This window comes from Dermacentor albipictus, chromosome 4 (genome assembly GCF_038994185.2).
Source record: "Dermacentor albipictus isolate Rhodes 1998 colony chromosome 4, USDA_Dalb.pri_finalv2, whole genome shotgun sequence".
NCBI lineage: Eukaryota > Metazoa > Arthropoda > Arachnida > Ixodida > Ixodidae > Dermacentor > Dermacentor albipictus.
In genome coordinates, this window is record NC_091824.1 from 72676578 (window position 1) to 72689195 (window position 12618).

At 44.5% G+C, this 12618-nt stretch overlaps 1 protein-coding gene across 8 annotated transcripts in view; it reads right to left on the bottom strand.

Moving 5' to 3' along the window:
- The window catches only part of LOC139059131 (probable maltase-glucoamylase 2), a 113636-nt gene that overhangs the window by 95627 nt on the left and 5391 nt on the right, over positions 1-12618 (bottom strand). For 5 of the 8 annotated variants that reach the window (XM_070537081.1, XM_070537079.1, XM_070537078.1 and 2 more), the window contains 2 exons: positions 3620-10635; positions 2060-2248 (listed from right to left, as the gene is read on the bottom strand). In XM_070537081.1, the coding sequence (XP_070393182.1) occupies positions 2060-2248; positions 3620-3935 (505 nt within the window). In that variant the 5' untranslated portion in view covers positions 3936-10635. The remainder of the gene's footprint in view (positions 1-2059; positions 2249-3619; positions 10636-12618) is intronic. The other 3 variants (XM_070537082.1, XM_070537077.1, XM_070537080.1) reach the window with 3 other exon arrangements.

Sequence of the window (12618 nt, forward strand, 5' to 3'; positions counted from 1 at the left end):
CCAAGCGGATTGTTGGAAGCCTCGTTCGTGGTAGCGGGTCGAGAAGATGTGAAAGTTCGGCTGCGCAGTTCCAGGGTGAGGTCGGGGAGTGCAGCACCTTCCGCCAAATGCAATAGGATGATTTATTATAAGGCACTAGGCACAGTCTAGTCGCACTGGCAGTACACGAATGCTGATTGCTCCCACAGCCCGCACAAGAGCGCCTTCGTCTTGCTCTTCAATACAACTGTAACATCTATCCTCCAAAGACGGCAGTGGTTACACTACCCACTGCCCCTGCCTGATTCCCCATGCAGTACTGTGTTTGAGTGCATAATTAAAAACACTGAAGATTACGTCAGTGGATTTTAGCAGAAACGATTTCGCCCTATACTTCAATAGATGCTCACGAGGTGGCCTTTTCACTAAAGAGTGAGGTTCTACTATTGTTCTAAATATAATACAAATGCAATAGTCATTGCTATTTGACTCATGTTTTATTCGAGATTATTACTATTTAATATTGTGCAAATCCCGTTCTTTGCAATATGAAAGACATAGCAGCTCGAGAAACAAAGGTCGAAGTTAGGAATGTTCTGAATGATTCTGCTACCGGGAAGCGACGTTTGCTGCACAGGTTCACCCATTTTTGAGCAAGCGTATGGTCCAGAGTCATGTATTATAAATGTCGCATTTTCACTTCCGCCTACTTTCAAATTTCTGCTCTCAATTTAGGCAAATCACCTTATTTGGTCATTGTCGCCATTTTTTGATCCCTTTATGCTGTGTCGTAGTATCCCACTGCTCTGCTTGACTCAGCTAAACGCTGTGGGCACATCTGCTCACTTGCTGTTTCTTTCATTACGGTCATTGTCATAATAAACTAGATAAATAGAAACTGTTGTGTATCATTTAGAAGCTCTTAAGCCGAAGGAATGTGGATGAGTGAACTCTATTACGTTCGTTTATATATGCCTGTTACCATGACGTGCAAATAACGCAAAACTTTGAGTGCGACGGCAATTATGTGAACACCTCAGGTGGATTTCCGTCGTCACCATGATGTTCCTTACAAAGTCACATGCTGTGTGATGTGCTTCCAAAAAAGCTTGCAATGGGCACCTAACGACCGTAGCTCAATCCGGCGCGCGCAAGGGAGCGAAGGGAGGAGGAAGCGCGCTGACTTCCGTCGCGTGCGAGGCAAAGCTGGGAGGGAAGGGATGGAGGGGACGGGGGGGCCGTTCTACTTTAGCAGAGGACATAATGCACATTATGATGATCACCAACACAGTGATAATTGTGGCTATAACGCTAGCTCAAGCTAGGTGTTTTACTATTTTTCAAGCATGAAATGATTTTAGCTGCCGTTGTTGACGACCTTCAATCGACATTGAGCTAAAACCCAGAGTCGTTATCCGGGCATCGGGCATCGTTGCGAGAACAAAACGAGATCATCTGTATAAACAGTCCTAACATAAGAAAGCGCGATCTACGCCCTCCCAACCTTTTGTACAGGACCGCATTACATGCGGTAGTAACTACCCAAACAAGTTACAAAACTATTGCTTCCGCATTCTTCCTCATTTTTGTTAACGGTATCTCTCAAGCTATAACTTGAGTGCGCTGAAGTTTTATTTGTTATTGTCAATGGCGATGTTCAGAAGGCAGGTACACTTCACCATATACTTCATTGTCATATATTGGCGCTGAGACAGGGTTGCCTCTGACTTTTCAGCGCCAGCAGTGCGTGAGTACTGTGGCGCGGGTTTGTGCCGCCTTCTTCGAGAGATGGCGCCACGCTACGTGACCAGGCCGGCAGCGTCCAGCACACCACGGAAAGTTGTGAGATCCTTGTGAGTAATCGTCGTAATTACTCCAACCAATCTGCTTTGCCGCTAGCCATTTCACGACATCTACTCTAGATTACAGGAGAGCAAGCACTTTTTTTTTTACTCAGTCCAAATTTTCTTTAAAATTAGCCTTTCGGAACTCGCTATGGTTCATGCAATGGTAATAAAGGTATCACGCTAGGCATGAAACATAAAGACCCGAAAAGTGCGAACGAGTGTGTTAGACCTACTCTTGAACAGCGCTGTGGTCGTCGTCGTAGAGACCACGCTTGTCGTCGTAGAGATCACGCTTGTCGTCGTAGAGACCACGCTTGTTGTCGTAGAGACCACGCTTGTCGTCGTAGGGACCGCGCTTGTCGTAGTGGTATTTGGCAGTATCACTGACGGTGGCACTGGCGGCATCGTTGGTGGCTGCTGGGCTGAAAAATAAAGCAGCCCACCTAATGTAAATGTCTGTGCTTGGAATTGGCGCCCATCACTACGCCCAAAAGTGCGGAAGTGAATTTCCGCAAAGTTGAGGTCGATGCGTATCCGAGCATTCATCGAATTATCGGTTTCGTCGATTACTTCTTTCTCATACTGCTCTCCATGAAGAAAAGCCGTCGACATTTCTACAAGCTTCTATATGAACAATGCAGTGCATAAGAACTTGAAGCTAAATCGATCTAATCAACGCTATCGTTCAGGATATTGTGCGTACACGATAAAGAATATTCTCCTTTGCGTCAGAAAATTTATTATTCAGGAAACTCTTTTGTTGTTAAATTTATCACTAGAATTTGATTTTGAAATGACACGTTTCTTGAACAGTTTGAAAGTGAGAAAACTTCCCTATATCCCGACTGCTGCTGGAACAAAAGCACTCTTTTTGGTAGGGACAGTGAAGGCGTATATTTAAGTGTTGTCTAAATATAATTGCCCAATGTCCATTTTTCCTGGCAGTAAAATTATCTTTATGAAAGGGGCTTTCAGCTATATAGAGGCAACGTTCTGGTAAAAAACATAACGTATCCCTAGCACTAAAATATCAAAACGCACTTTTTTACATATTCACTATTTGTAGCCCTACTTCTAGTGCAAGTTAGGCTTAGTCATCCCGAAAGGAATTCAGTGTAAAGCTTTGCGTAGATAACTTGACTTTGCAGTAATTTAAACACGTCCCCATTGTGTCCAGTCGATTATACAACACCTGACTAACATGTTTGTGTTGCTGGATGCAAGATTATTTGATTGCGAGAAGAATTATACACACACTCAATGCGCATTTTCATCGTCGCTGTCGCCATCATGTTCCGTGTGGATTCAAAAGGCGATAACAACGTCGCCGCGCGCTCTATGTAGTACGTGCGAGTGAAAGCGTGCGAGACGATCCGACACTCGCGGTTCAATCTCGCACGCGCAAGGAAAGAAAGCGGGGAGCAAGCTCGCAAGCCATCGGAGGGAAGGGAGGACGGCGTTGTCGTGTGGCCGGAACTGCTTAGTGCGCCGCTGCGCACTCCCTGTCTTGAAAGCGATCAGCGTTGGGGCAGAGTCGCGACAGTCTAGCTGTGCCGACGACTCGTACCTCTGTACTTGCTGTCTCTGGCGGCTCACTTTGCGTCGACGCGATAGACAGCACGAAGGTCCCTTCGCTCGGCGCTTCTGCCGCGCTTCCTCTCGCCAGCCTTTTGACAGCGAGTGTCCGCGTTGATCGATTGTGATGTGTTCACGTTTGCTGGGCGCGTAATTTTCATGCGTGTTAATTTAGTTAATTTAGACCGGAGAAGTGCTAACGAGTGTGTTCGACCTACTCGTGAGCAGCGGTTGAGTGCCTGTTGAGGGCGCTGTGGTCGTCGTCGTAGGGACCGCGCTTGTCGTAGTGGTATTTGGCAGTATCACTGACGGTGGCACTGGCGGCATCGTTGGTGGCTGCTGGGCTGAAAAATAAAGCAGCCCACCTAATGTAAATGTCTGTGCTTGGGATTGGCGCCCATCACTGCGCCCAAAAGTGCGGAAGTGAATTTCAGCAAAGTTGAGGTCGATGCGTATCCGAGCATTCATCGAATTATCGGTTTCGTCGATTACATGTTTCTTATACTGCTCTCCATGAAGAAAAGCCGTCGACATTTCTACAAGCTTTTATATGAACAATGCAGTGCATAAGAACTTGAAGCTAAATCAATCTAATCAACGCTATCGTTCACGATATCGTGCGAACAACATAAAGAATATTCTCCTTTGCGTCAGAAAGTTTATTATTCAGGAAACTCTTATGTTGTTAAATTTATCACCAGAATTTGATTTTGAAATGACAAATGACAGTTTGAAAGTGAAATAACTTCCCTATATCCCGACGGCTGCTGGAACAAAAGCACTCTTTTTGGTAGGGACGGTGAAGGCGTAAGTGTTGTCTAAACATAATTGCCCAATGTCCATTTTCGACGCAATAGACAGCACGAAGGTCCCTTCGATCGGCGCTTCTGCCGCGCTTCCTCTCGCCAGCCTTTTGATAGCGAGTGTCCGCGTTGATCGATTGTGATGTGTTCACGTTTGCTGGGCGCGTTATTTCCATGCGTGTTAATTTATTTATTAAGCGAATGCTTGCAAGCTTACACGTCCGATAAAACTAGTATAATAACTTCGTATGACAGTCTACTAATTTGTTATCACGATCGATGCTTCGCCTTCAGGGTGACACTACAACATGTACCGGTCCGAACAAATCAAATGCAGGTATTCATCAATAGAAAGGAAGACGTCAGAGAAAAAGCGAAAGCGTGACCTTTTATGTCATGTTTTGTTGCTTCCGGATATATCGATGCTAGATTCATTCTCGTAGTACAGTGATCCAATTTACTGTTACTGCATGAGGTGGAGGAATGGTTATAAAGATAGTGCTGACTAAGGTATCGAAGTAATGCAGCTTGTGTCTACATTTCCCTTGTTGTATGTCATGTCATCTATCAATTATTTATTGACAATTCATCTTAGCTCCGAGAAGAAACGAGTAAATTGCAGTTTCACTTCGTTAATGTTTAGGGTTTTCGGCAGTAGAAATCAAGCGCAATTATCGGCAAGGATGTTACCGGAAGGCTCGCTTAATTCTATCCAGAGTCGCTATGTGCAAACGGGTGATAGATAATTAGAAGAAACGCCATAATTTTCCATTATTTACGCTAAAAACGTTTCTTAATATAAATTGACTATAGCGAAATCCTACAATTATTGCTGACTTTGGCCCGAAATTTCAGGAAAACAACAGTTAGCACGAGACCAAAGTGCTCATGTCCCTTAATAATATCCTCCTGCACAACTTCCGTGGAGAGTGAAATAAAAACTCAGCCTCAATAAACATCCCCAGCCTAAAATTTAAAAATGACTGAAGAAACTGGTACAGTTACAATGTTCAAGGAATTTAACGGACGCTTGGACATCACGTCGAGTATGTTTCAGGTGCGTTAGGGCATGGGCATAGGCTAAATTTCTAGCGTTCGGCTGCCGAATGGAAATTCCGGTCATGAATTGCAAAACACAGCTGAACCGAAAAGTACATGGTTTCTTCAATTTTTGACATGTGCTGTTCATGTGGAATTGATGTACATGTTTATTTTTATCCTTCCCGCTGTAGAGTCATAGGTTTGGCTAGAAGGAACAGTCCTACCGTGAAATACACGTGGGCTAGGCAGATGCGGCGCTCCAAACCATCTTGGGCATGTCCTGCCCATGCGGCGCTGCAAAACAATGGGCACGTCCTGCCCATGCCAATTTCTTTTTCTTGATTTCAACTAAGATGTCATTACCTCGCCTTTCTTCCCTAACCCGATCTGCTCTTGTGCCTCAACCTTACACCCATCGTTCTTCTTTCCATAGCTCGTTGCGTCGTCCTCAATTTATGTAGAACCCATTTTGTAAGCCTCCAGGTTTCTGCCCCGTAGGTGAGTACTAGTAAGACACAGCTATTATACACTTTTCTCTTGAGGGATAATGGCAACCTGCTGTTCATGATCTGAGAATGCCTGCCAAACGCACCCCAGCCACTTCTTATTGTTCTGATTATTTGAGTCTCATGATCCCGGATACGTGGTCACTACCGCCCCTAAGTAAATGTATCGACTACCTATCGTAAACTGCTGTTCTCTTCCGAGGCTGTTAAACATTAGTTTTCTGCAGATTAATTTTTCGACCCATCTTTTGCTTTGCCTCTCCAGGTCAGTGAGCATGCAATGCAATTGCTCCCCTGAGTCACTAAGCAACAGTATCATCAGCGAATCGCAAGGTGCCAACGTATACTCTATTAATTATTATCCCCAATTCTTCTCAATCCCGGTCTCTGAATGCTTCCTGTAAAAAGGCTGTGAATAGCATTCGAGAATAGCATTGGAGAATTGGAGAATGTGAATAGCATCTCCCTGCCTGACGCCTTTCCTTATTTGCATTTTGTTGTTTATTTATGGAGGACCACGGTGGCTGTGGAGCCGTTATAGATATCTTTCAGTATTTTTACATATGGCACGTCGACACCCTGATTCCGTGATGCCTCGATCACTGCTCAAGTTTCGACAGAATCAAACGCTTTCTTGTAATCAATGAAAACTATATATAAGGGTTGGTTATAAAACGCACATATCTCTGTTACCTGATTGATAGCGTGAATATGGTCTATTGTTGAGTAGCCTTTACGAAATCCGGTCTGGTCCTCTGGTTGACAGAAGTATCAGGTGTTCCTGATTCTATTTGCGATTACGTTAGTAAATACTTGCTTACTTACGCAGGCAAAATACTTACTTACGTAGGCAACGGACACTAAGTTGATCGGTCTAATTTTTCAAGTCATTTGCGTCCCCTTTCTATTGGATTAGGATTATGTTGGCGTTCTTGCAAGATTTCGGTACGCTCGAGATCTTGAGGCATTGCGTATACATGGTGGCCAGTTTTTGTAGAACAATCTGCCCACCATCCTTCAACAAATCTGCTGTTACCTGATCTTTCCCAGCTGCGTTTCCACTTTGCACAGCTCCCAAGTCTTTCTTTACTTCTTTCGACGTTACTTGTGCGATGTGAATTCCCTCCAGACAATTATTTCTTCCATTATCGCCGTGGGTGCCAGATGTACTGTATAAATCTCTATAGAACTCCTCATCCACTTGAACAATCTCATCCGTATTAGTAATGACACTGCCGGCTTTGACGCTTAACGCATACATCTGAGTCTTCCCTATTCCTAGCATCTTCCTCACTGCCTTTAGGCTTCCTCCGTACCTGAGAGCATGTTCAATTGTATCTATTTATACTTCCCTATGTCAGCTGTCTTACGCTTGTTGATTAACTTGGAAAGTTCTGCCAGTTCTATTCTAGCCGTAGAGTTTGATACTTTCATACATTGGCGTTTCTTAATCAGATCTTTCGTTTCCTGCCATAGCTTACTGGTATCCTGTCTAACGGATTTACCACCGACTTCTATTGCACACTCCTGAATGTTGCCCATACGACTATAGTTCATTGTTCGAACACAAAGGTTCTCTTCCGGAGTTAAAGGCTAATATCTGCTCTGTATCTTGATCCGGAATTTCTCTATTTTTTTCTCTTATGCTAACTCATTGCTCGATTCCTTAAGTACCAGTTTCTTTCGGTCCCTCATCAAATCAGCTAATTCAAGTTCTTGGAATTCTGTGGTCACTGCTGCGCACCTTGCTGAGCACGTCTACATCTTGTATGAAGCCAGCGTTAGCACAGAGAATGACGTCTAGATCATTTATAGTGTCGCCATTCGCTTTCCTCCACGTCCACTTTCGGCTATCCTGCTTACGGAAGAAAGTATTCATTATCCGCATATTATTCCGTTCTGCATGTTCTACTATTGATTCTGCACTGCTATTTCTAGGCCCTATGCCATACTCTCCCCCTGACTTGTCTCCAGCCTGCTTGCCTACACTGGCGTTGACGTCACCTGTCAGTATAGTGTATTTTGAATTTACCCATCGCCCATTCCACGTCTTCATAGAAGCTTTCTTCTTTCTGGTCATCATGACTGGATGTAGGGGCGTAGGCCTGTACGACCTTCAATTTGTACCTCTTAAGTTTCACAACAAGACCTGCCACCCTCTCGTTACTACCATAAAATTCCTGTATGTTACCAGCTATATCCTTATTATTTGCCGATGAACTGGTTAGAGACTAGTTGCTTACTCACAGTTCATCACTTCCATTGCACGTGTTTCACGCAATTACCGGCGTGCTTTACAATGTCGGGCCGATCCACTTTAATGTGGTAACCGCTTTCTGGCGCGATCCTCACGTTTACTTGTTGGCTCCTCCGAGCGGAGGTTCTCTCATATATCCCTAATAGTTAGCGTAGAAACATAAGTATAATAGAACAACGAAGCTAGGAAAAAAGAAAATGTGCGAAAGTGCGATGAAGAGAGGAGTCCAGAGCTGGAAGACAACACCGCAATGAGACAGGATCGGCCCGTCACCTTGATATTGGACGCGGGGACGTATTTGCCGATAGCCGATTCAGCGCTGCTTTCTATCTTTCACCACAGAACCATATGCGTTAACAACGCCTTCTTGCGATCTTGATGATGTTGGTGATTTAGAGTAGTAACTGGATATCAGCACTGGGACGGGCCTTCCAGGTCCCATTTGCAAGTTTGGTGCTGCCAGTCGCATGTGACGGCGTTTATACTTGAAGCGCGCCTATAGACAGAATTGAACACTGTGATCTACAGCCGACCCGGAGCTCACGTAGCTTGTGCACTTGTATTCACATGAAACTGAAAGAAAAATGCATTTCGGCAACACAACGCGCGTAGAGGTGTTCATTTGTGTTACACATGAATGCGGTAACTATAAGAGATGAAGGTGCATTCAGCAAAAGTCAGCAAAGTAGGACGACTTATATGTGCTTTATTCTAAATTGCACTCGTTCAAATCGTTTACGTATTACCTCGTGAGAACAGCATAATGTGCAAATAAAAATATGGCTTACTATGGACCTACAATATTGTTGCTAACATTTTTCGCACAATAATCACGATTTGAAACAGCTCAGAAACGTGCTCCCTAAGACTACTTTGTCTATTGGTTTGGCTCATACGTGTATTGACATTTGTGTTGAAGTTTAGTTGCGACGTATTCGCTCCGACATTTATGCTTCCCTTGCACCTCCTCACATATTTTTGTGCTATGACATAAATGATTAGGAATAATCAGCAATGCGTGGTTATCCTGGATTGCTATAGATAATCGACTTTGTACGCGTTTCTATGGTAGGAACTAGCTAGGCATTGTTTTAGCCTGAACTCTCTTTTAGCCTGAACTATTACAAGTTGGCGGAAAAGCATTTTTCCTGGTTGTCTGGGATGGCTGTGGTGCGTATGTATGATCTTCCCATATTTACTTTCGCTCTCTGTGTCGGTAGACTTTGCGAAACTTTCTTTTAAGACGGAAAAAAATAAAGGAACGTTGCACGGAGTGTTGATATCATTGCAGCAAGAGAAGAAATTTTCTTGTATACTTACGCGTGGAATTATTGTCAGCTGTCATGAAGAGGCGACAAATGCGCAGAAGGGTATGTTACTTCCAATGAGCACAGAAATGAAATTTTTCGTTTGAACATCTTATGAGACATCGTCAACAGCACGACAGGCAATAATGTGGCAACGTGCCTATATTCGATACAGTGCAAACGCAACAGGTGAATGCAACTACGGAGCACAATACACGTCATTAGTCGCATGTCAAACTTGTTGACATGCTATCGACGTGCAATGAAATGGAAACTAGTCGAAACAGTATATAATTTGCTCTCCCCCAAAAATGTGCGACATCACGTTATACTCAGTGGTCAACAACATCGATGTACACTAGAAGAAATTCTACCAGTATCACCATCGCGTTGAGAAATGCTGCCTGAAACGACCTTGCGTTTTTTCATGCATCGGAATCCAATGCTAATGGCAGAGTCGGTCTTTAACATTCAGTATGTATGTAAACGGTTTGCTAAGAAATTTGGTTCTCTAATTTGCTCTCCGGAACACCATGCTGTCTTATATTGTCGGCAATTCTGCTATATCTCTACAAACGCCTTGTCTTCCATTTACCTTGTGCTTAACCATGCTCCTTCACTTCCCCTAAATCTCTCTTTAGGGGCTTTTCTTCGCTTTACAATTCTAGTACGCAAATTCTGAATAACGGAGAACAATAGAGAACCAAATACAGTGAGTTTCCAGTGTGCTTACCTCTTGTCTTTCCTTCACAGCGGAAATCATTTTAGATGAGAACTCTTTGCATTTCCCTTCGGTAAAAATGAGCAAAGGTAATTTCTGGAGATCATAAACTATGTTAAAAATAAATCCCTTATTTAAAATATTTAGTGCTCTATGAATTCTGCCAAAATAACTTCCTTGAACTTATAAAGAACACAAGATTAGTAAAAGAGAACGGGATAAAGTAGCCTCAGCGGTCATATAGCTAGATATTTTTCAGCAATATTCACAGGTTTGTGTCTCAGAGAAAAAGCAAAGCTGATCGCTGCACAACACTATAAAAATATAGAATACCTTCCTAATATGAATTTTCTCCATCATGAAAAAAAATTAAATGAGGGTAAAAAAGCGAATGCCTTAAGCTAAGTCCCCTCATCGCTGCTTCTGCAGACTGCATTCTCATCACAAGTATGCTTGATGTAGTTTGCAAATTTGGCAAGGTACTGAAAATTTCCGCTGCGTGAACAAGCGGGTGAGATTGTGCGTGTGCGACTCTTCATCGTCACTTGATGTAGCGAGAGGCAATGTCTGTCCAGTCCCAAGCTTTATCACACTGTGACCTGCAAAGGGAAAACGCGCATTGTTACTTTCAGGAAGTGGGATATATCGATTATAGTAGGCATGCACCATTTGTCTATATTAGTGGGATTGCATTTACTAGCACGAACAATTCCCTATATTGTGCATGGTTATCTGGAAGTCTTTTTATATGGTATAATTGTGTGGTGTTAACTTTATTGCCACCACCTGGTGAGCATCATGTAAAATTTCGCGTGAGGGCGTATAATAGCTCTTCAGCTGTTTTATGAGCCTACACAGGCTGATTTATCTCAGCAAATCCGTGTTAAAAAAAAAGCGATTCGGTTCTTTGAAGCGCCTTGCAAGAGCATTCCTCTCGTGCACGCAACGGGCCCGGTGGGGTATAGCATTTTAAATGTTAGCAGCTCTCCTCCTACCCGAAGAAACCCGTCCGTCCATAACGTAAGCCAAACAGCGTGGCAATGGCGGCGAGTGAATAAGCCTTCGAGCTGCATTTCACTTCAGCGCGAGCTAATCAGAAAGAACACAGCGCTCACGAATCTATCAGGACTGCGCACTCTGCCACTGTGCCATACACAGCCACCCCCAGAGTATGGCTGATCTAAGTGGCGAGAACCCAACGCACACGAAGCTATCAGCACTATGCCCAATCTATCCTGACGGCAGATTGCTTTCAAGATAGAGCCCGCGCGGCCGTCCTCCGCAACAGTTCGAGTCGCCGCAGCGCTGTTGTTTGTACTGGTCGCACCAAGCTTCATAGCATTGATAATGACACCGGCATGAGTGGAAATTAGCGTATGGGAGATCGCTTACGCTTACTTAGACAACCCTGCGATCGCTTTCTGCCTGAATTCTTTTTAATGCGAAGCGTCACATGGGAAGCTGCCCGCAAGGTCATGAAATGTCATTTCAAATTTTCTTGTTCACTTTAAAAATCGAATTCTTACTGGCACAATCATGCCACAAGTGCAACTAGGCATGATATTGTCGGTAATGTTTCAAAACCATGAAGATATAAGACTTGGATTCAATTTTGTGAGAAGTGTGAAGTCAGAAGGTAACTTTTTCGAGCGTAGCTCCTAAGTGCCCGTTTCTACGGCGTGCGTCGGCGTTCTCCCTAGTAGCCGAGTGAAAGAACACAGTGAAAGGTAAAAGAGAATACGACGCGCGGCGAAAGATGAAAGACGACTATAGCGGTGAGGGTGCAATAAAAACGCGGAGAAGGAGGGTACAGCGGAAGCACGAGGCAGAATGCGGAGGAGATAGTTGTAGGGGAAGCGTAAGAAGAGATATGTGGTGCCGTGAAAGATGGGCGCTGCAGCGACGATGGTTACAACATGGCGCAAGGGTAGCGCGCGTCATCAGCATGGAAATAAAGCACTGCATGAGCGGAGGTCTGTCTGCGGCGACTGTTCTGAATCGCGCTCATTTGTCACCAACGCACTGCGTCTCGCGATCTCCGGATCTTCGAGGCAGTCGCGTGGCACTTTGCTCCAATTGCAACGTGCCGCATGAGAAAGATCGCCCGCGCCAGCCAAAACATCGGGCCATGAAAACAGGCATACAGCTGCGCTCAAATGTCGCAATAGGGGATATCACAATGGTCCGTCAATAATTTAGGAGTTTGAAAATAGCCAATCGGTATGATTGTGCAGTACGGTGATTCACGTGAAGTTATAATTTGGCGCTCTTGGGTTTTGGGAACAGAAGGCCACATCACCTGCAAGACAGGCCGAAGTTGCACGCGCTATAGGCGCATCCACCGCGCAACTGGCATGCACTAAGGGCACAGGCGCATGCTCAATCATGCAATGACTGGACACCGAGCGTCGCGCGGCACTCTGCACAGCTGCTTCTGCTATCGCGGGGACTGCGAACGTTTCTCTGCCGCAAAAGGTGGGCGTCAGTTCTATGTCATGCGCCAGAACAGTCAGTAATAGGCAGCGCTGCCTTGGTGTAACGAAACAGTCTAAGCAAGAACCTTCAGATCAGTAACGCACAAA